Consider the following 26,817-nt stretch of genomic DNA (forward strand, 5'->3'; position numbering starts at 1 on the left):
GACCCACACAGTAAGCTGAAAGTCATAAGGTCTGTCATTTTGTTACAAAATAAAAGTTTCTGCAGTGTGGTACACTGTGATTCCACAGGGAATTACATCAGGGTGTAGAGTTGGATCTTGATCCGAGGCACAAACAGGCTAAAAGCTTTGACTGTTCCCAGGATGCATAGCGCCGCCTCCTCTATATCCCTGCCTCCAGCCACTGGAGCTCAGTTTTTGAGTTGGTGCCTGGCAGCTGACAGGGAGGGCTGCACTAGGCAACCCTGAAAAGAGCTTTTTTTTGAAGAAAGAAGACTTCAAGGGCCGCAGCACAGGCACTTAAAAGTGCTGTATGTCAGTCTGATATATCGTGCTGCGGCTCCCTCACCTCCGCCAGCAGCGCTGTATACTCCCGCGCCCTGGTTGCCGGGTATTTACAACGGAGGCGCTCCGGTTCAATCAGGTACACCTACCGCCGCTGCTCTCCTGGATCGCGTGACCGCATCATAGGGAGGAGGTAAGAGTGTCCCCCAGGTAAGAGGGTCCCCCAGACGGACCACGCGCGCTGGCGTGGACACTGTGGCCGTGCATGGACCCCACTAGACCACCAGAGCAAAGGGCACAGTTCGGATTTCTTAAAATCTGTTTGCAATAGGCCCCGCAGTACCCGATAGTGAAGTCCAGCAGTGGGGATAAGGCTCTGACCTGTAGCCTCTCCCCCCCCCCATCCCCAGGTGCCACTTACTGCAAATGTTTCCGCCCTAGAGATGCATCTCTCTTCTTCCTCACTCCCTGTCAGCGTTTGAACGCCATTACACACAGCTGCGCTGATTCTGGGACTGCTGGGCAATTGCCCTCATTCCGACCCGTTCGCATGCAGCGGTTTGTCGCTGTGGTGCGAACGGATCCGGAATGCGTGTTCGCGACGTTTCCCGGCAACAGGGGTTGCCGGGTTACGTCGTGTCCTACGAAGGAAGCGTTCGCAGAGCCGACCGCAAAGAAGATTGACAGAGGGCGTACCTGGGCGGCGTTTTCGGGGAGTGGAGAAGAAAACGCAGGCGTGTCCAGCAGAACGGAGGGCGGATGTCTGACATCAAAGCCGGCCCCAGCATTGCTGAGATCGTCGCACAGGGTAAGTATGTCCAGGCCTAGTCTTCTTTTGCTTGAATTTATTTAGCTTAGTAGGGCTGCACAAGCGATCACAGCCCTGCTAAGCTAAAATACACTCCCCCATAGGCGTGGACTAGTTGATCGCAGCAGGAAAAAGTTGCTGGCTGCGATCAACTCTGAATGACCACCAATGTCTCCTCTGTAAAGCCGCCTACCTCATCAGCGCTGTGCATTTACAGGACACTTAAGTATTTTACATGTCGTTTAGATAGTGTTAGTTAAGAACAAGTGCATAACTACAGGGATATTTAGTACAAGTATCCTGTGATATACATCCAGTGTTTACTGTGCATTGTTATATCTATATACATACATAGCTTTACTCGGTAGTCCAGTTACTTAGTATTGCTAGTCCAGTGCAGTTTTATTGTTGTTTGTAATCATTTCTGCATTGTACATGTGACTGTGTGTATGTATAATATAAATAAATAAATAGCTCCAGTTTCCTACGTTCATCTTGACTTATGCTGCAAAGCTGAACCTTTGACTGTGCTGCCTAGACCTTGATAAAGGTCCTGGTGTGGACCGAAACGTTGGATACCCTCTGGGAACTGTGAGATTGACTTTGACATTAAATATGAACAATTTTTGATTTATTTGATACCCTAGTCTGGAGAGTGCTATCATTTCCACATAGTGGAGATAATTATGTTATATATATATATATATATATATATATATATATATATTATAGAGAGAGATATATGTATAGTGTTTCACAGGATATACTGCTTTGGTATTTTTCTCTGTGTGTTTCAGTCACCATATACCTTTTAAATTCTCTGTCTGTGCTCTGCTTTGCAGTCACACTGTACAGGGTTTTTTGGCTGGCTATATTGTACTATTACGCCCTAAGTTTACGCTGCCAAATAATGTCTGCTAACAGGGCGGTAGATCCATGGTTGATCCTGCGCCATGCAGTGCTGACACCACGGATTGCTCGGAGGAAAACATTGCAGCTGAGGGTTCAGGTAACGGGGGTTCTATACCCCTCAGTATGTCTGCAGCACTGGTGGCACACCAGACCCACCTTGGGCTGCTTTTTCTAATTAACTGACTACGCTAGAAACTAGACTTGCGCCCCCTGTGGGACCTCCTGTACCATTACAGCCACATATTGTCCCTGCAGTTAATCCGCCATGGGCAGATAATCTGTCCACTCAATTACAGCAATTAAATCAGTCTTTGGCTAAACAAAATCCTAACCCTCGCCCGCCTAGGACCAAGGGGTCATCTAAGCGGACTATTACTTCCTCACAATCCATACATGTTCCGGATACGTCATCCGATGAAGATGGCGTATATACTGACCCCTCAGACACTGATGCAGATGCTTCTGACGGGGAATCTATAACACAGGTGGATGTTCCTGACCTCTTGGAGGCTATCAGGCTGATTCTTCATATTGATGATGACACAGAACCTCCAGATACCTCTAAGAAACCCGATAAGTTCAAGCGTCAGAAGGTTACTAAATTAGTTTTACCCCATTCTGACTACTTGGTTGACATAAGTCAGGAATCATGGGAATATCCAGGAAAGAAATTCTCCCTGTCTTAAGAAGATGCTAGCTCATTATCCCCTCGCTGTGGAGTTAAGTAAAAATTGGGAAACAAAGCCACCGGTGGACTCGCAGGTCGCGCGTCTGGTGGTGTCATCTGCTTTGCCTGTCACTTCCGTCATCTCTCTGAAGGAACCGATGGATAAGCATGTGAAGGGTTGCTTGAAGTCCATTTACACTCTTGTAGGAGCTTTGCATAGGCCCACTATTGCGGCTTCTTGGGCTGCAAAAGCTATTGAAGCCTGGGTTCAGGAAGTTGAAGCGGAGCTGCCGTCTGATTTTCCTGATAATGCTGAACAGTGTCTTTCATATATTATTACATCCTTTCAATATATTCAGGAGGCGGCATCTGATGCCTGTGTCCCGGCAGGCAAAGCGTCTACTACGTCCATTCTGGCTCGCCGGATTCTCTGGTTGCGGTCCTGGTCTGTAGATCTGGACTCCACAAAGACCTTCGAGGTGATCCCCTTTAAGGGAAACATCCTGTTTGGAGAAGATCTCAACAAGATTGTTGCTGACTTAGCATCCGCTAAGACTGCCAGTCTGCCTAGTACTAATACTTCGGCTCCGAAGGCTAAAAGTACTTCCTTTTGTTCCTTCGACTTCCAAGTAAGGCAAAGGGTCAGGCGTACCAGAAACAGGCTCGCACTTCCAAATCCACTAAATCCAAACCTAAACGTTCCTGGGCTGCCCATCAGCCTGCTTCCAAAACAGACAAGCCTGCTGCATGACTGGGTGGGCCTCCCCCTGAGGGACCCCAGGGTGGGAAGCCGACTTCTACGGTTTGCCCAGGTATGGTTACAGACCACTTCAGTCACCTGGGTAAAGGAAGTCATCGCTCACAGATACGCCATCTCTTTTAGGAAACGTCCCCCTCACCAGTTTTGCTCAACAAACAAACATACTTTCGGATCCGGTAAAAGCAAACGCTCTCCATTTGGTGGTGCAATCCCTCCTGGACACTGGAGTGATAGTGCCAGTGCCTCTGGCTCAGAGAGGCAGGGGGTACTATTCAATGCTGTTCCTAGTTCCGAAACCAAATGGGTCCTCCTGGCCCATTCTCAGCCTAAAGTCTTTGAACAAATTTGTGAAGGTGTCCAAATTCCGTATGGAAACACTTTGCTTTATTGTTCTGGCCTTGGAGCCCAAGGACTGTATGATATCCCTGGACATACAGGATGCTTACCTGCATATACTTACTGCCGTGTCACATCAGCAATACCTGCGGTTTGCTATTGGAAACCTACATTTTAAATTCCAGGCCTTACCTTTTGGTCTGACCACAGCTCCTCCAAGAATCTTCACCAAGGTCATGGCGGTCATGACGGCTATGCTCCGCTGTCAGTTTATCAGGATCCTGCCATATCTTGATGATTTATTGATCCTGGCAAACTCTCCGGAGGTTCTCCTTCGCCATCTGGAACTGACAGTCCAATTCCTGCAAGCCCACAGGTGGCTCATCAACTGGAAGAAATCCTCATTGGTCCCTGCTCAGAGCATGGTGCACCTGGGGGCATTATTGGACACCCACAGCGAAAGGTTGTTCTTGTCTCCGGAGAAGGTCCTGAAACTTCAGGACAAGATAAGATGCTTCCTATATCGCCCACGTGTGTCAATACACTCGGCAATGCAAGTACTAGGCCTCATGGTGTTGGCTTTTGACGTGGTAGAGTACGCTCAATTTTATTCCTGCCCTCTGCAGAGGTTAATCCTTTCCAAGTGGGATGCCTCACCGGTTCAGGACTCACATGATCTACTTGACTCCGGATGTTCGCCTGTCACTGACCTGGTGGCTACAGGACCAGCATTTGAGCAGGGGTCGTCCCTTCTGGATCTCCAACTGGGTCCTTCTAACGATGGATGCCAGTCTGCGGGGTTGGGGCGTGGTGTTGGAGCAACACTCTCTTCAGGGTCGGTGGACCAGGGAGGAATCTCTCCTCCCGATAAACATTCTGGAGTTGCGGGCAGTGTTCAATGCTTTGAAACTGGCCCTGCCTCTGGTACAGAACAAGCCTGTTCAAGTACAGTCGGACAACGCCACCACAGTGGCGTACAGAAATAATCAAGGTGGCACTCAAGGGCGCATGGCAATGATGGAAGTGTCAAAGATTCTTCTTTGGGCGAACGCCGTCTACCAGCCATATTGGCAGTGTTCATTCCGGGGGTCCTCAACTGGGAAGCAGACTTCCTCAGTCGTCAGGACGTACATGCCGGAGAGTGGCGTCTTCATCTGGAGGTCTTTCAACAGCTAGTGGACAAGTGGGGCCTACCATATGTTGACGTGATTGCGTCTCGACACAATCACAAGGTTCCGATCTTCGGAGCAAGGACAAGGGATCCTCAAGCAGCATTCGTGGATGCGCTGGCAATTCCATGGATCATTCGCTGCCGTATGTGTTCCCTCCGGTGTCACTCTTGCCCAGGGTAATACGGAAGTTCAAGCATGAAGGAGGAATACTACTTCTAATCACTCCAGCGTGTCCCAGAAGGCATTGGTTCTCAGACCTACAGGGTCTCTCGATAGAGCGTCCTCTTCTACTTCCGCAGCGCCCTGACCTCCTCGTTCAGGGCCCCTGTGTCTACCAGGATCTGACCCGACTGGCTTTGACGGCGTGGCTCTTGAAGCTTCAGTTCTGAGGGCCAAAGGATTTTCTGAGGCAGTCATTCAAACTATGTTGGAGGCCCGTAAACCAGCTTCTGCTGGGATTTATCATAGGGTCTGGAATTCTCACTTCACCTGGTTTGCGGCTAAGAATTATGATGCATACAAGTTCAGTACTGCCAAACATTTAGCTTTTCTGCAACAGGGCCTGGAATTAGGCCTTCGTCTAGCCTCCCTCAAGATTCATATTTCTGCCTTGTCGATATGGTTTTAGAGAAAAATTGCGACTTTGCCTGATGTTAATACATTCACTCAGGGTGTTTTACGGATTCAACCTCCCTATGTTCCTCATGTGGCTCCTTGCGATTTGTCGGTTGTTCTGGATGCCTTACAAGAGTCTCCGTTTGAACCTCTTGAGTCTGTGGACCTTAAGTGGCTTACTCTTAAGGTCCTGTTTTTGCTGGCTATTGCCTCTGCTAGACGGGTTTCAGACTTGGGTGCCTTGTCCTGTCTGTCATCCTTTCTGATTTTTCACCGTGACAAGGCGGTTCTTAGAACGTCTCCTGGTTATCTACATAAGGTAGTGTTGTCTTTCCACCTTAACCAAGAGATTGTGGTTTCGGCCTTTTACTTCTCCAGGTTTATCCTCCAAAGAGCGGTCTTCGGATGTGGTATTTATGTGAAGAGAACATCTTCGCTTAGGAGATCTGATTCTCTCGTCGTTCTTTTTGGTTTTCACAAACGTGGCTGGCATGCTAATAAACAGACCTTGGCCAGATGGATTAGAATGGTGATTGCACATGCTTATGTACAGGCTGGCCTTCTAGCTCCTGCTACCATCAAGGCCCTTTTGACTCGGTCTGTTGGACCTTCTTGGGCGGGCCGCCGTGTTGCGACCCTTGATCAATTGTGCAAGGCGGCTACGTGGTCCTCAGTGAACACGTTCATAAAGTTCTATGCCTTCGATACTTATGCCTCCTTTGGACGCCGGGTTCTTGTGCCCGCTACAGTGCGTCCCCTCCCATGAGGAACTGCTTTAGGACATTCCCGATGTTATCCCTGTGGAATCACAGAGTACCCCGCTGCAGAAAAGGAGATTTATGGTAAGAACTTACCTTTGTTAAATCTCTTTCTGTGAGGTACACTGGATTCCACAGGTCGCCCACCCTGACGCACTTAGCTTTTTTGGGGGTTTGTATGGCATTAGCCACTGGTACCTTCTCCTGTCATGAGAATGTAGTTGTATGTGGCTACTAACTGTTGTTGTCTTTTACCTGCTACCGCATTGGACTGGTTAACAAAACTGAGCTCCAGTAGCTGGAGGTGGGAATATAGAGGAAACTGCGCTATGCATCCTGGGAACAGTCAAAGATTTTAGCATGTTGGTGCCTCGAATCAAGATCCAACTCTACACCCTGATGTAATTCCCTGTGGAATCCAGTGTACCTCGCATATAACAAAGGTAAGTTCTTACCATAAATCTCCTTTTATGTATGCAGGACTATTAACCAAAGTTTTATTACACTTCAGGTGCATTTTGAATTGGAGGATATAGTTAGTAAATTAAAGGAGCAGGGACTGAATCCTGGGACCTCTACAGAAGAATATTTATGTTTCCTCTGGAATCTGTATCAGATAGCGGAAAACAAGTTGCAAACAGCAACTAGCAGTCTAGAGGAGCTAAGACTACAGCAGGCAGAAGAGATGAAAGAGGTGAGTACACTGATAGATGGGCTCAGTTGAGCGCTTAAAGGGCTCAGGATCTACACATAGGGAAGTAATTTAACTTCGCGCAGCTACTCACAATTCCAGTTAATGCTCAATCTAATTGTAAAATGTGCATGTACAGTAATTTTCTATGATGTTAGCCACGTTGTGTGGGGAATAATAGGGATATCTGCCTGTACCCTAAAAAATTGCAAGTGAACATTGGATAACTGTAATGAAGTCTATTAGTAGCCAAAAGCAAAGTTATTGGGGCTCTTAAAAGGTGTCAAATGTATTTTTTTTTTTTTTTTTTTAAACAAGTGTTTTTCAGCAAATTAAATGCTCTAGATTAAGTTGTGGTGCATATGTTTGTAATTTTTTTTTCTTTTTTTCCTAGCATCCATAAGGGATACTGGAGAATTAGTACGATGGGGTATAGACGAGGTCCAAAGGAGCCGGTGCACTTTAAATGTCTTCACCTGGGTGTGCTGGATCCTCTCCTCTATGCCCTCTCCCACAGGCAGTTTAGAAAAAAGTGCCCTCAGGAGAGGATGCACACTCTGGAGCGCCAGAGAGTTTTCTTCAGTTTCTTTTAAAACTTTATTTTCTCTTACGTCCTAGAGGATGCTGGGGTCCACATTAGTACCATGGGGTATTGACTGGTCCACCAGGAGCCATTGGCACTTTCAGAGTTTGAGAGTGTGGGCTGGCTCCTCCCTCTATGCCCCTACTACCAGACTCAGTTTAGAAAATGTGCCCGGAGGAGCCGGTCACAGCTAGGGGAGCTCTACAGAGCTTTTCTAGAAAAGTTTAATTTTAGAGTTTATTTTACAGGGAGGCTGCTGGCAACAGCCTCCCTGCAGCGAGGGACTAAGGGGGGGAGCAGTGTCCGCCCTGCGGGGTCTGAGCCACTGTCTCCGCTGACTGGACACTGAGCACCAGAGGGGTTGGATCGCTCCCCTCCTCAGGGGATCGCTTGCCCAGCAGCATGCCGCCAACCCCTTACAGAGCTGAAGAAGTGGCGAGTGAGACACCGACCCCCCCCCCCCACCCCTCTAGCAAGCGGGGGGTGGGGTGAAGATGGCGGCAGTGGGGAGGGAGCGCAGTATTAATACGCTCCTGGGAAGGCTCAGTGGTACATGGTGCGGTGCTGTGAGGGGCGCCCTTGGACAGCGCTTACCCCCTACACTGGTCCAGAAGCATGTCAGGGTCCTCGGATCTCAGCCAGCACTAATTCCTCAGGCCAGTATAATCCATGAAGAGTGGGAAGACAGCTTCTCCTCACAGCGGTCCCAGCAGCGTTTCAGCGCCATTTTCCTGCCTGCACAGCGCTGAGAAGGAGATCAGGTCCCTCCACAGCAACTCCATCTATCTGTACACGGTAGCAGAGGGTTGTAGAAGTGGGGGGGAGGCTGTAATATGACTGTGTGTCCTATTAAGGTGCACAGTCAGCGCTGACAAGGGGTCTCCCTGTGGTAAAAGCTGTGTGTGTGTGTTGGCTCCAGTCTCTGTGTCTCTCTTGCCATTCTTGGGGGGGGGGGGGGGGAACTCTGTCTGCAGAGGATTTATCCTCCCAGGATGATCCCATTCCATGTAATCAGGATAGCACTGGTTTAGCATAGATACCAGCAAGGGAACCTGAGTGGTTTTCCTCTATCAAATCTTGGATTTCTCAGATTTCTGACGGGGTTGCAAGTAATGAATCTGCAACCCAGGTATTACAGAGCTCTATGGCAGTATGGCCGGTTTCTGGTAACTCAGGACGCTCGCTATATACCCCCATAAGCGTGCGCTTGTGCATGTCACACAGGATGACACGGATACCGATTCTGACACCACAGACTGTGATGGGGATGTGTTGCGTGGGTCCGCATCTCTTGCAAAGGGGGTGCAATTGTTGATAGCCTCTATCAGGGATGTGTTGAATGTTAATGTTAACCTGAGCAGGTTGAGGAGGCTTTTTTCACTGAAAATAAAATAGCCTCGCTGACCTTCCCTGCGTCAAAGGAATTGTATGCTTTTATTTGAGAAAGCATGGGTAAACCCTGAGAAAAAATTCCAGGTCCCTAAAAGGGTACTGGTGGCGTTTCCTTTCCCTGAGAAGGATAGGAAAAAATGGGAAAACCCTCCGATTGTTGACGCATCTGTGTACAGACTCTGAAAGAAGGTGGTTTTGCTTGTTCCAGGATCTACCACCTTTAAAAGAGCCGGCTGATAGAAAAATTGATAACACACTTAAATCAATGTACACTGCTTCAGGGGCCATATTACTTCCCACTATTGCTGGTGCATGGATTGCAAAGGCAATAGTAAAGTTGTCGGCTACCTTGCTTGAGGATTTGGATACGATGGATAGGGATGATGTTGCATTATATTTACGCAACATACATGATTCAGCAGGTTTTATGGCAGAATCCATGAAAGACCTGGGTTCCATGGCTGCGGGAATCTCTTCCATGTCTGTTTCAGCTCGTCGGGGACTGTGGCTACGCCAGTGGCCGGCCGACGCGGAATCCAGAAAAAGTGTGGAGTCCCTACCTTATACAGGTCAGGCTCTCTTTGGGGAAGCTCTAGACGCGTGGATATCCACAGCTACAGCGGGTAAGTCTCAGTTTCTTCCCTCAGCAGCACCTGCTCTGAAGAAATCCTTCTCTTCATCTGCAACACAGCCCTTTCGGCCTAACAAGCTTAGAAAGGCCAGACCGTCCAATACCTTCTTTAGGGGAGGTAGAGTTAAGTCCAAGAAACCTGCAGCTGCAGGTTCCCAGGAACAAAAGCCTGCATCAGGTACGCCAAAGTCCTCCGCATGAGGGTGGACCGCGCGGCCTGGAGGTGGGGCCCGTGGGAGCGAGACTCAGACACTTCAGTCACGTCTGGGTATCGTCCGGCCTGTATCCCCGGGTGATAGATATTGTGTCCCAGGGATACAGGCTGGAATTTCAAAGTCTCCCTCCTCATCGCTTTTTCAAATCAGGCTTACCAACTCAGTTGGCAGACAGCACCGCACTACAAGAAGCTGTCCAAAAGCTGGTGAAGGCACAGGTCATTGTGCCAGTTCCTCCCCCTGCGCAGGCCACAGGTTACTATTCAAACCTTTTCGTGGTACCGAAACCGGATGGTTTGGTCAGCCCCATTCTGAACCTAAAATCATTGAACCCCTTTCTAAAGGAGTTCAAGTTCAAGATGGAGTCTCTCAGGGCAGTGATATCAGGTCTGGAAGAGGGACAATTCCTGGTATCCCTGGATATCAAGGATGTGTACCTCCACATTCCAATCTGGCTGCCGCATTAGGCTTATCTCCGTTTCGCATTGCTGGACTGTCCTTTCCAGTTCCAGGCCCCGCAATTCGTCCTTTCCACAGCACCAAGGGTGTTTACCAAGGTGATGGCAGAAATTATGGTTCTCCTCCGCAAACAAGGGGTGAACATCATTCTATATCTGGACGATCTGCTGATAAAGGCATCGTCCAAGGAGAAGCTGCTGCAGTCCATTGTTCTCACAAGACGCCTCCTCAAGAGTCAAGGTTGGTTTCTGAACCTTCCAAAGTCACATTTGGAACCAACCCAGAGGTTGTCCTTTCTGGGAATGATCCTGGATACAGAAGTGCAGAAGGTGTTTCTTCCGCAGGAAAAGGTGTTGGTGATACAAATGATGGTCCGGAATGTCCTGAAGCCAGCCCGGGTGTCGGTTGATCAATGCATTCACCTGTTGGGAAAGATGGTGGCCTCTTACGAGTCTCTCCAGTACGGGAGGTTCCACGCTCAGACCTTCCAACTGGATCTCCTGGACAAGTGGTCGGGATCTCATCTCCACATGCACCAGAGAATTCGTCTGTCTTCTGGTGGTTACAATTACCTCACCTTCTGGAGGGCCACAGGTTTGGGATTCAGGAATGGGTCCTTCTAACCACGGATTCGAGCCTTCGGGGCTGGTGAGCAGTCACTCAAGGAGTAACCTTCCAAGGACGGTGGTCAAGCCTGGAAGCCAGCCTGCCCATCAACATCCTGGAACTTAGAGCCGTCTACAACGGTCTTCTTCAGGCGGCCCCTCTTCTAAGAAATCGGGCCATTCAAGTGCAGTCGGACAACGTAACAACAGTGGCTTACATAAACCGACAGGGCGGAACGAAGAGCAGATCGGCAATGTCAGAGATGACAAGAATACTCCTCTGGACAGAAAAACACGCGTTGGCGCTGTCAGCCATCTTCATTCCGGGAGTAGACAACTGGAAAGCAGACTTCCTCAGCAGACACGATCTCCATCCAGGGGAGTGGGGTCTCCATCCGGAGGTGTTCAAGGAAATAACAGACCTTTGGGGTTTACCCCAAATAGACATGATGGCCTCTCATCTCAACAAGAAGCTTCAGCGTTATTGTTCTAGGTCGAGGGACCCGCAAGCAGTGGCAGTGGACGCCCTGGTGTCTCTGTGGGTGTTCCAGTAAGTGTACGTGTTTCCACCACTCCCACTCATCCCAAGAATCCTAAAGCTAATAAGGAGAACAAGGGTTCAAGCGATCCTCATTGTCCCAGACTGGCCAAGAAGGGCTTGGTACGCGGACCTTCTGTATCTACTGCAAGAAGAACCGAGGCCTCTTCCTCTTCGGGAGGACCTGCTGCAGCAGGGGCCGTTCGCCTATCAAGACTTACCACGGCTACGTTTGACGGCATGGAGGTTGTACACCAGATACTGGCTCGGAAGGGCATTCCGAACAAAGTTATTCCTATTCTGATACAGGCTAGGAAAGGAGTAACGTCTAAACATTACCATCGTATTTGGGAAATATATGTATCTTGATGTGAGTCCAAGAAGTTTCCTACGGGGGAGTTTCAACTGGGACGTTTTCTCCTTTTCCTGCAAGCAGGTGTGGATATGGGCCTGAGGTTAGGATCCGTAAAGATCCAAATTTCGTCCCCATCAATCTTCTTCCAGAAACAGTTGGCTGCCCTCCCTGAAGGAAGTTCTGCACATCCAACCTCCCTTTGTACCGCCTACGGCGCCCTGGGATCTTAACGTGGTGTTGCAGTTCCTCCAGTTAGACTGTTTATAGCCTCTGCAGGAGGTTGAGGTCAAGTTTCTCATGTGGAGGGCCGTCACTTTGATGGCCTTAGCTTCTACTAGACGTGTGTGAGAGTTGGGAGCTTTGTCATGTAAAAGCCCATACTTGATCTTCCACGAAGATAGAGCTGAGCTCCGGACACGTCAGCAGTTTCTTCCGAAGGTTGTGTCGGCATTTCATATCAATCAACCTATTGTGGTGCCAGTGGCTACTGACTCCTCAATTTCATCAAAGTCCTTGAATGTTGTATGTGTTCTGAAGATATATGTGAAGAGAACTTCTCGTCACAGAAAGTCGGACTCTGTGTTTGTCCTATATGATCCCAAGAAAATTGGGTGTCCTGCTTCTAAGCAGACTATTTCTCGCTGGATTAGGTTCACTATCCAGCATGCTTATTCTACTGCCATGTCCAAAATCTGTTAAGGCCCACTCTACTCGTAAGGTGGTGTCTTCCTGGGTGGCTGCCCGGGGTGTCTCGGCAGTGCAACTTTGCCGAGCTGCAACTTGGTCTGGGTTGAACATGTTTGCAAAGTTTTAGACGTTCGATACTTTGACTGAACTTCAGATCATCAGAGGCCAATCAGTTCTGCAGGAACCTCCGCACTCCCTCCCGTTCTGGGAGCTTTGGTACATCCCCATGGTACTAATGTGGACCCCAGCATCCTCTAGGACGTAAGAGAAAATAGGATTTTGGTTACCTACCGGTAAATCCTTTTCTCGTAGTCCGTAGAGGATGCTGGGCGCCCACCCAGCTCTTCGTTTTCCTGCAAACGTTATTTGGTTCAGTACAACTTCGTTTTAGTTGAGTACTGCATTGTTACTTGGTAAGTAATGTTTCAGCGTTTGCTGAGTGTTCAAGCTACGTTAGCTTGACGTGCCTTGTATGTGTGAACTGGTATGAATCTCGCCACTATCTATGTATAATCATTCTCTCGAAGATGTCCGTCTCCTCGGGCACAGTTTCTAGATTGAGTCTGGTAGGAGGGGCATAGAGGGAGGAGCCAGCCCAAACTCTTAAAGTGCCAATGGCTCCTGGTGGACCCGTCTATACCCCATGGTACTAATGTGGACCCCAGCATCCTCTACGGACTACGAGAAAAGGATTTACCAGTAGGTAACCAAAATCCTATTTTCGATATGCTGTTTGGGCAACAGCATACCTGCACCGTGGGAGTTAGAAGGGGGTGGGCGGTTACCGGTCTCTTCAGGTGTCAGAGCTGCTTCCCCACTGCAGGACCACCGTCCTGAGAGGTTGTTGTACAGCGGGGCACTGCGCCTTAGCTGTCGCAATTGCAGCATGCCGCACAACCCTAACAGATGCCTGAAGGTAAGAAGAGTGGTGAGTTTAAACCGGGCTCCCCGCTAGGGAGTCCCTAGGTTCTTGGTGCGGTGCAAACGCAGGGGCGGCATACGGGACCCTCCCTAGGGAGATCCGCTATAGCCCCCCTGTATACACTGGCAGCTGTAGTGAAATCTAGCACTTATGTGATGTTTTTACACTTATATGGAGACTTTGCCAGTATAAATGTCTATAGAGCTCCTGCTCCATTACAGGGGGTGGAGCTTCCTCAGAGTGAGACCAGCTGCGTTTTGGCGCCTCCCTCTGCTTACAGCTGCAGCAGCAGGCACATACGGCTACTCCAGACACTCAGGATATGCAGGAAAACTAGGACAGGGGTGTAGCAAAGGGGGAGAGCTGCTATTGTACACAATCTGTGTCCTGAAAAGGACAAAAACTCCAGTGTTACACCGGGATATAACAGCCTGCAGTCTCACTGGGGCTGCTTAGCTTGGGTGTGCTGCTCCTTCCTCTGTCTCCCTCTCACATACAGTAAGGGCAGGCTTGCTATGGTATTACTTGTGTATGTGTATATAAGTGTTGTCTACGGTAAACATGGTAAAACACCAATTATGCAGTGTATGTCGCACAAAATTCTCTCCCTCAACAACTGGTTCCATATCATGTGAACAATGCAGCCAGTCCTCACAACTCGGTGAGGGGGGGGGGGGGGGGGTCAAGAGCCTTCCTGGCTGGGTGCCATAAAATCCATGATGACAGACATGTCATATCAGGTCACTGCTAATTCTCTGAAAACACAACTGCAGCAGGCTGTTGCATACCTATAAAAAGGATAAAATGTATAGGGAGCGCTTTTTGATCATATACATATGAAATTTAAATTTGGCTCTCATGAGAATTTGCCATCTTATTTCACTTGAACTTCTCTTTGATTGGTATAACTGCTGAACTCGTGAACCTGTTTGATTTGGATGTTAGACCAGGACTCATTCAGATTTGACCATGATAAAATCTCTCAAGGTTTTCTTCCAAAGAGAACTGTACAATGGGTGGTGCTGTGTTACATCATAAGCGACTAAAAATTGGTTAGCTACACTATGTTCTTTTATATAAATATAATATTATATATGGTAGAAATTTCCACACCTTTTCCTCTCTGTGTGTATTCCAACTACGTATAGTCCTAAGGAATGCATTAACTGAGTTTGCTTGTTCCAGCCATGTATTAAACCTGCCTTTCTCTAACGTCCTAAGTGGATGCTGGGGACTCCGTAAGGACCATGGGGAATAGCGGCTCCGTAGGAGACTGGGCACAAAAGTAAAGCTTTAGAACTACCTGGTGTGCACTGGCTCCTCCCCCTATGACCCTCCTCCAAGCCTCAGTTAGATTTTTGTGCCCGAACGAGAAGGGTGCACACTAGGTGGCTCTCCTGAGCTGCTTAGTGAAAAGTTTAGTTTTAGGTTTTTTATTTTCAGTGAGACCTGCTGGCAACAGGCTCACTGCATCGAGGGACTAAGGGGAGAAGAAGCGAACTCACCTGCGTGCAGAGTGGATTGGGCTTCTTAGGCTACTGGACATTAGCTCCAGAGGGACGATCACAGGCCCAGCCATGGATGGGTCCCAGAGCCGCGCCGCCGGCCCCCTTACAGAGCCAGAAGACAGAAGAGGTCTGGAAAATCGGCGGCAGAAGACGTCCTGTCTTCAACAAGGTAGCGCACAGCACTGCAGCTGTGCGCCATTGCTCTCGGCACACTTCACACTCCGGTCACTGAGGGTGCAGGGCGCTGGGGGGGGGCGCCCTGAGACGCAATAAAAACACCTTGGATGGCAAAAAATGCATCACATATAGCTCCTGGGCTATATGGATGCATTTAACCCCTGCCAGAATACATAGAAAAACGGGAGATAAGGCCGCCGATAAGGGGGCGGAGCCTATCTCCTCAGCACACTGGCGCCATTTTCCCTCACAGCTCCGTTGGAGGGAAGCTCCCTGGCTCTCCCCTGCAGTCACTACACTACAGAAAGGGTTAAAAAAGAGAGGGGGGGCACTATTTACGCGCAGTATTAAAGATACAGCGGCTATAAGGGGAAAAACACTTATACAGGTTGAGTATCCCTTATCCAAAACGCTTGGGACCAGGGGTATTTTGGATATCGGATTTTTCCATATTTTGGAATAAATGCATACCATAATGAGATATCATGGTGATGGGACCTAAATCTAAGCACAGAAGGCATTTATGTTACATATACATCTTATACACTCAGCCTGAAGGTCATTTTAGACAATATTTTTTATAATTTTGTGCATTAAACAAAGTGTGTCTACATTCACACAATTCATTTATGTTTCATATACACCTTATACACAAAGCCTAGAGGTCATCTAGTACAATATTTTTAAAAACTTTGTGTATTAAACAAAGTTTGTGTACATTGAGCCATCAAAAAACAAAGGTTTCCCTTTCTCACTCTCACTCAAGAAAGTCCGTATTTCGGAATATTCCGTATTTCGGAATATTTGGATATGGGATACTCAACCTGTATAAGGTTATCCCTGTATATATATAGCGCTCTGGTGTGTGCTGGCAAACTCTCCCTCTGTCTCCCCAAAGGGTTAGTGGGGTCCTGTCCTCTATCAGAGCATTCCCTGTGTGTGTGCTGTATGTCGGTACGTTTGTGTCGACATGTATAAGGAGAAAAATGATGTGGAGACGGAGCAGATTGCCTGTAATAGTGATGTCACCCCCTAGGGGGTCGACACCTGAGTGGATGAACTGTTGGAAGGAATTACGTGACAGTGTCAGCTCTGTATAAAAGACAGTGGTTGACATGAGACAGCCGGCTACTCAGCTTGTGCCTGTCCAGACGTCTCATAGGCCGTCAGGGGCTCTAAAGCGCCCGTTACCTCAGATGGCAGATATAGACGCCGACACGGATACTGACTCCAGTGTCGACGGTGAAGAGACAAATGTGACTTCCAGTAGGGCCACACGTTACATGATGGAGGCAATGAAAAATGTTTTACACATTTCTGATAATACGAGTACCACCAAAAAGGGGTATTATGTTTGGTGAGGAAAAACTACCTGTAGTTTTCCTGAATCTGAGAAATTAAATGAGGTGTGTGATGATGCGTGGGTTTCCCCCGATAACAACTGATAATTTCTAAAATGTTATTGGCATTATATCCTTTCCCGCCAGAGGTTAGGGTGCGTTGGGGAACACCCCCTAGGGTGGATAAAGCGCTCACACGCTTGTAAGGGCTCTACCCTCTCCTGAGATGGCCGCCCTTAAGGATCCTGCTGATAGAAAGCAGGAGGGTATCCTAAAATGTATTTACACACATACTGGTGTTATACTGCGACCAGCAATCGCCTCAGCCTGGATGTGCAGTGCTGGGTTGGCGTGGTCGGATTCCCTGACTGAAAATATTGATACCCTAGATAGGGACAGTATATTTTTGCCTATAGAGCATTTAAAAGATGCATTTCTATATATGCGTGATGCACAGCGGAATATTTGCCGACTGGCATCAAGTCTAAGTGCGTTGTCCATTTCTACCAGTAGAGGGTTATGGACACGACAGTGGTCAGGTGATGCGGATTTCAAACGGCATTTGGAAGTATTGCCTTATTAAGGGCAGGAGTTATTTGGGGTCGGTCTTTCAGACCTGGTGGCCACGGCAACAGCTGGGAAATCCACGTTTGTACCCCAGGTCGCCTCTCAACATGAGAAGACGCCGTATTATCAGGCGCAGTCTTTTCGTGGACAAGCGGGCAAAAGGTTCCTCATTTCTGCCCCGTGACAGAGGGAGAGGAAAAAGGCTGCAGAAATCAGCCAGTTCCCAGGAACAGAAACCCTCTCCCGCCTCTGCCAAGCCCTCAGTATGACGCTGGGGCTTTACAAGCAGAATCAGGCACGGTGGGGGGCCCGTCTCAATGAATTTCAGCGCGCAGTGGGCTCACTCGCAAGTAGACCCCTGGATCCTTCAGGTGATATCTCAGGGGTACAAATTGGAATTCGAGACGTCTCCCCCTCGCCGTTTCCTAAAGTCGGCTTTACCGATGTCTCCTTCTGACAGGGAGACAGTTTTGGAAGCCATTCACAAGCTGTATTCCCAGCAGGTGATAATCAAGGTACCCCTCCTGCAACAGGGAACGGGGTATTATTCCACACTGTTGTGGTACCGAAGCCGGACGGCTCGGTGAGACCGATTCTAAATCTAAAATCTTTGAACACTTACATACAGAGGTTCAAATTCAAGATTGAGTCACTCAGAGCAGTGATTGCGAACCTGGAAGAAGGGGGACTACATGATGTCTCGGGACATCAAGGATGCTTACCTTCATGTCCAAAATTACCCTTCTCACCAAGGGTACCTCAGGTTTATGGTACAGAACTGTCACTATCAGTTTAGACGCTGCCGTATGGATGGTCCACGGCACCCCGGGTCTTTACCAAGGTAATGGCCGAAATGATGATATTCCTTCGAAGGAAGGGAATTTTAGTTATCCCTTACTTGGACGATTCCCTGATAAGGGTAAGATCCAGGGAACAGTTGGAGGTCGGTGTAGCACTATCTCAGGTAGTGTTGCGGCAGCACGATTGGATTCTCAATATTCCAAAATCGCAGCTGGTTCCGACGACTCGTCTTCTGTTCCTAGGGATGATCCTGGACACAGTCCAGAAAAAGGTGTTTCTCCCGGAGGAGAAAGCCAGGGAGTTATCCGAGCTAGTCAGGAACCTCCTAAAACCGAGCCAAGTCTCAGTGCATCAATGCACAAGGGTTCTGGGTAAAATGGTGGCTTCCTACGAAGCAATCCCATTCGGCAGATTCCATGCAAGAACATTCCAGTGGGACCTGCTGGACAAATGGTCCGGGTCGCATCTTCAAATGCATCAGCGGATAACCCTGTCACCAAGAACAAGGGTGTCCCTCCTGTGTTGGTTGCAGAGTGCTCATCTTCTAGAGGGCCGCAGATTCGGCATTCAGGACTGGGTCCTGGTGACCACGGATGCCAGCCTGCGAGGCTGGGGAGCAGTCACACAGGGAAGGAATTTCCAGGGCTTATGGTCAAGCCTGGAGACATCACTTCACATAAATATCCTGAAGCTAAGGGCCATTTACAATGCTCTAAGCTTAGCAAGACCTCTGCTTCAAGGTCAGCCGGTGTTGATCCAGTCGGACAACATCACGGCAGTCGCCCACGTAAACAGACAGGGTGGCACAAGAAGCAGGAGGGCAATGGCAGAAGCTGCAAGGATTCTTCGCTGGGCGGAAAATCATGTGATAGCACTGTCAGCAATTCCGGGAGTGGACAACTGGGAAGCAGACTTCCTCAGCAGACACGACCTCCACCCGGGAGAGTGGGGACTTCACCCAGAAGTCTTCCACATGATTATAAACCGTTGGGAAAAACTCGACAGGTATTGCGCCAGGTCAAGGGACCCTCAGGCAATAGCTGTAGACGCTCTGGTAACACCGTGGGTGTACCAGTCAGTGTATGTGTTCCTTCATCTGCCTCTCATACCCAAGGTACTGAGATTGATAAGATGGAGAGGAGTAAGCACTATATTCGTGGCTCCGGATTGGCCAAGAAGGACTTGGTAACCGGAACTTCAAGAGATGCTCACGGAGGATCCGTGGCCTCTACCTCTAAGAAGGGACCTGCTCCAGCAAGGACCCTGTCTGTTCCAAGACTTACCGCGGCTGCGTTTGACGGCATGGCGGTTGAATGCCGGATCCTGAAGGAAAAAAGGCATTCCGGATGAAGTCATCCCTATCCTGATCAAAGCCAGGAAGGATGTAACCGCAAAACATTATCACCGCATTTGGCGAAAATATGTTGCGTGGTGCGAGGCCAGTAAGGCCCGACGGAGGAAATTCAACTGGGTCGATTCCTACATTTCCTGCAAACAGGAGTGTCTATGGGCCTGAAATTGGGGTCCATTAAGGTTCAAATTTCGGCCCTGTCAATTTTCTTCCAAAAAGAACTAGCTACAGTCCCTGAAGTTCAGACGTTTGTAAAAGGGGTACTGTATATACAGCCTCCTTTTGTGCCTCCAGTGGCACCTTGGGATCTCAATGTAGTTTTTGGGTTCCAAAAGTCACATTGGGTTGAACCACTTAAATCTGTGGAGTTAAAATATCTCACATGGAAGGTGGTCATGCTGTTGGCCCTGGCCTGGGCCAGGCGCGTGTCAGAATTGGCGGCTTTATCCTGTAAAAGCCCTTATCTGATTTTCCATTCGGACAGGGCGGAATTGAGGACTCGTCCTCAGTTTCTCCCGAAGGTGGTTTCAGCGTTTCACCTGAACCAACCTATTGTGGTGCCTGCGGCTACTAGGGACTTGGAGGACTCCAAGTTTCTAGACGTTGTCAGGGCCCTGAAAATATATGTTTCCAGGACGGCTGGAGTCAGAAAATCTGACTCGCTGTTTATCCTGTATGCACCCAACAAGCTGGGTGCTCCTGCTTCTAAGCAGACTATTGCTCGTTGGATTTGTAGTACAATTCAGCTTGCACATTCTGTGGCAGGCCTGCCACAGCCAAAAATCTGTAAATGCCCACTCCACAAGGAAGATGGGCTCATCTTGGGCGGCTGCCCGAGGGGTCTCGGCTTTACAACTTTGCCGAGCAGCTACTTGGTCAGGAGCAAATACGTTTGTAAAATTCTACAAAATTGATACCCTGGCTGAGGAGGACCTGGAGTTCTCTCATTTGGTGCTGCAGAGTCATCCGCACTCTCCCGCCCGTTTGGGAGCTTTGGTATAATCCCCATGGTCCTTACGGAGTCCCCAGCATCCACTTAGGACGTTAGAGAAAATAAGAATTTACTTACCGATAATTCTATTTCTCGTAGTCCGTAGTGGATGCTGGGCGCCCATCCCAAGTGCGGATTGTCTGCAATACTGGTACATAGTTATTGTTACCAAAAAATCGGGTTATTGCTGTAGTGAGCCATCTTTTCTAGAGGCTCCTCTGTTATCATGCTGTTAACTGGGTTTAGATCACGAGTTGTACGGTGTGATTGGTGTGGCTGGTATGAGTCTTACCCGGGATTCAAAATCCTTCCTTATTGTGTACGCTCGTCTGGGCACAGTATCCTAACTGAGGCTTGGAGGAGGGTCATAGGGGGAGGAGCCAGTGCACACCAGGTAGTTCTAAAGCTTTACTTTTGTGCCCAGTCTCCTGCGGAGCCGCTATTCCCCATGGTCCTTACGGAGTCCCCAGCATCCACTACGGACTACGAGAAATAGAATTATCGGTAAGTAAATTCTTATTTTTTCTGGGTAAACAGTAGAAATGTGATAACCTGCGCACTGGGATCTATTTGTGTGGACGAGCTGCTACACCTTCAGGTGACTGACCTGATGGGACTATATAGATAATTGGGAATGGTGTTGCGCTCAATCCGGGTGATTGGTCTGTTTATCCAATTAGTTGGTTAATAAGATATGAGCCCTTGATTTCTTCAAGTATGGATAAGGATAAATAAATAATAAATGAGTAATTGGATTGATTAATGGTTAATTGAAAATAAACCCTTAAATTCATCAAATACTGGTGCGTATGTGATAAAATGATCAATGCATATAGATTTGAATGAGAAACGAATATAAAATAAAAATCAAATAAATGATGTATCAATTGGGTGCTTGGTGGTCCTATGTTTCAGATTGAAATGTATTGAAATCAATGATGATCATAAAAATTAGGTAACAATGTAACAATTTATTGTATTTAACTAAATAATGTGAAGAGGAGTGCTGGATGGCACTGATACGTAATGTCACTCTTGGTCAGCAAATAGTTTCAAACTAGCGGCGTCCCGCATGCATTTATTACTGTCTCTGTTAGAGTGCACTCTAGTTTTTCAGTCTCACAAATAGCGCTTATTCTGTATGTGCCACACTTGGAATCTTCACGGTGTGGGTATGGGGCAATTACACATGGAAGGTATGATAGGGAGGCTCTGGACTAATCTTACAGGCCGGCCTCAGCTTCCCGTGGTGCGCCTTGGAACAGACACCCCCTGAGAGCCGAGGCGCCGCACCGGTAATCTCGTCTGGGGCGAGGGAAAACTCAGAGAGCGCTCTCCGGAGCCGCCTAGTGAGTGACCCTCGCCGCAACAGAGGCTCGCTTCCTACCTTCTCCTGTGTTTGCCCAGTCCCGTCACTGGCTTGTCCGTCTTCTGTTGCTCAGCAACCTGGTCCGCTTCCGGGTTTCTCCCGATCACATGACCGGGTCTTGTTAGATGTGAAGCTCGATGTATCTGGTATGCAAAAGTAGTTCTGCAGAACTTGAAAGTCTGTATGTCTTTACTCCAATGCATTTCAGCCTTTCCAAGGCCTTCCTCTGGGAGAAGTGGATGCTTAGGGATCATATCCCAGTGGTTTATATGGGATCATTCTGTGACCTCATTAGGTCACCTGACATGGATAGAAGATTTCTATTGGTCTAAATGGATGTGCCTGTTCCAGTAACATGATTCTTAACTTGATTACTCTATTTGTAATGATTAAATTGCTATTGATAAATAATACTGTGATAAATGAATGAAGTACAATCATATTATGTACTGACTTGTAGATGTTGAACATTGATAATTACTGTGGTTCTAACAGAATTTGATCAATGATTTGTGAATGGATGTAGATTAAATTAAATATAATCATATATATATATATATATATATATATATATATATATATATATGTATATATATATATATATATCTTATTGGCTGCCTATATATATTTTATTATTGTTTGCATACTTGATTGTTACCTATGTGGGTATCCATTGCTCTTTATGGCAGATGGCTTTACTATAGGACTGCTAAAGTCTTAAGGGGGGTATTCACGGAGCGATCGCTGCTTAAAATCTAAGCAATCTGACTAGATTGCTTAGATTTTAAGCACGATCGCTCCGTGTGTAGCCCCCTCAGCGATAGCGATGCGCAGCCCCGCGCATCGCTATCGCTGCTGCTAGATTGGCCTGCATGCAGGCCAATCTAGCGGGTCGCTCACTTCACCCGCTGGGTGAAGTGAGCGGCCCCCCCGTCTCCCCCCGCACGCTCAGCACAGATCGCGCTGTGCTGAGCGCCGGGAGAGATGTGTGCTGAGCGGTTCGCTCAGCACACATCTCTCTGCCATCGGCCAGTGAGTACTGGCCTTTAGTTGTGGTATAGTAGACGTTTCTTATTGTTTGCATAGACATTTATTAATGCTTGAATGTTGCCCATGTGGACAGCCATTACTAGGTGCAGCATGTGTTTTCTTCAACATACTGTTACAGTCTTGGCTGCAGCGCTGAAGTCATTGTTTGCATATCAACAATCAAGTATGCAAACAACAATAATAAAATATATATAGGCAGCCAATAAGATATATATATATATATATATATATATATATATATATATATATATATATATATATTTAATTTAATCTACATCCATTCACAAATCATTGATCAAATTCTGTTAGAACCACAGTAATTATCAATGTTCAACATCTACAAGTCAGTACATAATATGATTGTACTTCATTCATTTATCACAGTATTATTTATCAATAGCAATTTAATCATTACAAATAGAGTAATCAAGTTAAGAATCATGTTACTGGAACAGGCACATCCATTTAGACCAATAGAAATCTTCTATCCATGTCAGGTGACCTAATGAGGTCACAGAATGATCCCATATAAACCACTGGGATATGATCCCTAAGCATCCACTTCTCCCAGAGGAAGGCCTTGGAAAGGCTGAAATGCATTAGAGTAAAGACATACAGACTTTCAAGTTCTGCAGAACTACTTTTGCATACCAGATACATCGAGCTTCACATCTAACAAGACCCGGTCATGTGATCGGGAGAAACCCGGAAGCGGACCAGGTTGCTGAGCAACAGAAGACGGACAAGCCAGTGACGGGACTGGGCAAACACAGGAGAAGGTAGGAAGCGAGCCTCTGTTGCGGCGAGGGTCACTCACTAGGCGGCTCCGGAGAGCGCTCTCTGAGTTTTCCCTCGCCCCAGACGAGATTACCGGTGCGGCGCCTCGGCTCTCAGGGGGTGTCTGTTCCAAGGCGCACCACGGGAAGCTGAGGCCGGCCTGTAAGATTAGTCCAGAGCCTCCCTATCATACCTTCCATGTGTAATTGCCCCATACCCACACCGTGAAGATTCCAAGTGTGGCACATACAGAATAAGCGCTATTTGTGAGACTGAAAAACTAGAGTGCACTCTAATAGGCCCTACACACTGGCCGATTTTCTGAAAGATATGAACGATCTCGTTCATAAATGAACGAGAACTCGTTCATATCTTTCAGTGTGGAGACTCCAGCGATGAACGATGCGCGGCCCCGCGCTCGTTCATCGCTGGTCTCCCGTCGGCTGTGCATGCAGGCCAATATGGATGATCTCGTCCATATTTGCCTGCACTTCAATGCAGCCACGTGACGGGGGGAGTGAAGAAACTTCACTCCCCCCGTCACTGCCCCCCCCCGCCGCCGGGTCGCTCGTCGGTCGTTTCGGCCGTCGGGCACCTCGGCGGCGCATCGTCAAATAAGTAGGGCCCTTAACAGAGACAGTAATAAATGCATGCGGGACGTCGCTAGTTTGAAACTATTTGCTGACCAAGAGTGACATTACGTATCAGTGCCATCCAGCACTCCTCTTCACATTATTTAGTTATTTAGTTAAATACAATAAATTGTTACATTGTTACCTAATTTTTATGATCATCATTGATTTCAATACATTTCAATCTGAAACATAGGACCACCAAGCACCCAACTGATACATAATTTATTTGATTTTTATTTTATATTAGTTTCTCATTCAAATCTATATGCATTGATCATTTTATCACATACGCACCAGTATTTGCTGAATTTAAGGGTTTATATTCAATTAACCATTAACCATTCATCAATCCAATTACTCATTTATTATTTATTTATCCTTATCCATACTTGAAGAAATCAAGGGCTCATATCTTAACCAACTAATTGGATAAACAGACCAATCACCCGGATTGAGCGCAACACCATTCCCAATTATCTTTCTCTGACGTCCTAGTGGATGCTGGGGACTCCGTCAGGACCATGGGGATTAGCGGCTCCGCAGGAGACAGGGCACAAAAATAAAGCTTTAGGATCAGGTGGTGTGCACTGGCTCCTCCCCCTATGACCCTCCTCCAAGCCTCAGTTAGGTTTTTGTGCCCGTCCGAGCAGGGTGCAATCTAGGTGGCTCTCCTAAAGAGCTACTTAGAAAAAGTTTTTAGGTTTTTTATTTTACAGTGAGTCCTGCTGGCAACAGGCTCACTGCAACGAGGGACTTAGGGGAGAAGAAGTGAACTCGCCTGCGTGCAGGATGGATTGGCTTCTTAGGCTACTGGACACCATTAGCTCCAGAGGGATCGAACACAGGCCCAGCCATGGAGTCCGGTCCCGGAGCCGCGCCGCCGACCCCCTTGCAGATGCTGAAAAGTGAAGAGGTCCAGAAACCGGCGGCAGAAGACTTTTCAGTCTTCATGAGGTAGCGCACAGCACTGCAGCTGTGCGCCATTGTTGTCACACACTTCACACCAGCGGTCACGGAGGGTGCAGGGCGCTGCGGGGGGCGCCCTGGGCAGCAATGAGAATACCTTGTTCTGGCTAAAAAATACATCACATATAGCCCCTGGGGCTATATGGATGTATTTAACCCCTGCCAGGTCTCACAAACACCGGAGAAGAGCCCGCCGAAATAGGGGGCGGGGCCTATCTCCTCAGCACACAGCGCCATTTTCCTGCTCAGCTCCGCTGCGAGGAAGGCTCCCAGGACTCTCCCCTGCACTGCACTACAGAAACAGGGTAAAACAGAGAGGGGGGGGCACTTTTTTGGCGTTTTTTTGATATATTAAGCTGCTATAAGGGAGACAACACTTCTATAGGGTTGTTCCTATATATTTATAGCGCTTGGGTGTGTGCTGGCAAACTCTCCCTCTGTCTCCCCAAAGGGCTAGTGGGGTCCTGTCTTCGATAAGAGCATTCCCTGTGTGTCTGCTGTGTGTCGGTACGTGTGTGTCGACATGTATGAGGACGATGTTGGTGTGGAGGCGGAGCAATTGCCGGTAATGGTGATGTCACCCCCTAGGGAGTCGACACCGGAATGGATGGCTTTGTTTATGGAATTACGTGATAATGTCAGCACATTACAAAAATCAGTTGACGACATGAGACGGCCGGCAAACCAGTTAGTACCTGTACAGGCGTCTCAGACACCGTCAGGGGCTGTAAAACGCCCTTTACCTCAGTCGGTCGACACAGACCCAGACACGGACACCGAATCTAGTGTCGACGGTGAAGAAACAAACGTATTTTCCAGTAGGGCCACACGTTATATGATCACGGCAATGAAGGAGGCTTTGCATATCTCTGATACTGCATGTACCACAAAAAGGGGTATTATGTGGGGTCTGAAAAAACTACCTGTAGTTTTTCCTGAATCAGACGAATTGAATGAAGTGTGTGATGAAGCGTGGGTTAACCCCGATAGAAAACTGCTAATTTCAAAGAAGTTATTGGCATTATATCCTTTCCCGCCAGAGGTTAGGGCGCGCTGGGAAACACCCCCTAGGGTGGATAAGGCGCTCACACGCTTATCAAAACAAGTGGCGTTACCGTCTCCTGAAACGGCCGCCCTCAAGGATCCAGCGGATAGGAGGCTGGAAACTACCCTGAAAAGTATATACACTCATACTGGTGTTATACTGCGACCAGCCATCGCCTCTGCATGGATGTGCAGTGCTGGGGTGGTTTGGTCGGATTCCCTGACTGAAAATATTGATACCCTAGATAGGGACAGTATTTTATTGACTTTAGAGCAATTAAAGGATGCTTTTCTTTATATGCGAGATGCTCAGAGGGATATTTGCACTCTGGCATCGAGAGTAAGTGCGATGTCCATATCTGCCAGAAGAAGTTTATGGACGCGACAATGGTCAGGTGATGCGGATTCCAAACGGCATATGGAAGTATTGCCGTATAAGGGGGAGGAATTATTTGGGGTCGGTCTATCGGATTTGGTGGCCACGGCAACAGCCGGGAAATCCACCTTTTTACCTCAGGTCCCCTCCCAACAGAAAAAGACACCGTCTTTTCAGCCGCAGTCCTTTCGTTCCTATAGGAACAAGCGGGCGAAAGGACAGTCATATTTGCCCCGAGGCAAAGGAAAGGGTAAGAGAGTGCACCAAGCAGCTTCTTCCCAGGAGCAGAAGCCCCCCCTGGCTTCTGCAAAGCCCTCAGCATGACGTTGGGGCTTTACAAGCGGACTCAGGGGCGGTGGGGGGTCGACTCAAGAATTTCAGCGCACAGTGGGCTCACTCACAGGTGGACCCCTGGATCCTGCAGATAGTATCTCAGGGTTACAGGTTGGAATTCGA

At 48.1% G+C, this 26,817-nt stretch overlaps 1 protein-coding gene across 5 annotated transcripts in view; it reads left to right on the forward strand.

The window, feature by feature from the left end:
* CCDC30 (coiled-coil domain containing 30) overlaps positions 1–26,817 on the forward strand; it is a 687,183-nt gene that overhangs the window by 63,836 nt on the left and 596,530 nt on the right. For 4 of the 5 annotated variants that reach the window (XR_010188622.1, XM_063942948.1, XM_063942945.1 and 1 more), the window contains exon 2: positions 6,843–7,025. The exons of the other annotated variant lie outside the window; for it this stretch is intronic. Coding sequence is in view for 3 of the 4 variants with exons in the window: in XM_063942948.1 (XP_063799018.1) it covers positions 6,843–7,025 (183 nt within the window). In the remaining variant the exon portion in view is untranslated. The remainder of the gene's footprint in view (positions 1–6,842; positions 7,026–26,817) is intronic. 5 annotated transcript variants of the gene reach the window in all.

The sequence above is a fragment of the Pseudophryne corroboree genome, chromosome 10 (genome assembly GCF_028390025.1).
Source record: "Pseudophryne corroboree isolate aPseCor3 chromosome 10, aPseCor3.hap2, whole genome shotgun sequence".
In the NCBI taxonomy this organism is placed as follows: Eukaryota; Metazoa; Chordata; class Amphibia; order Anura; family Myobatrachidae; genus Pseudophryne; species Pseudophryne corroboree.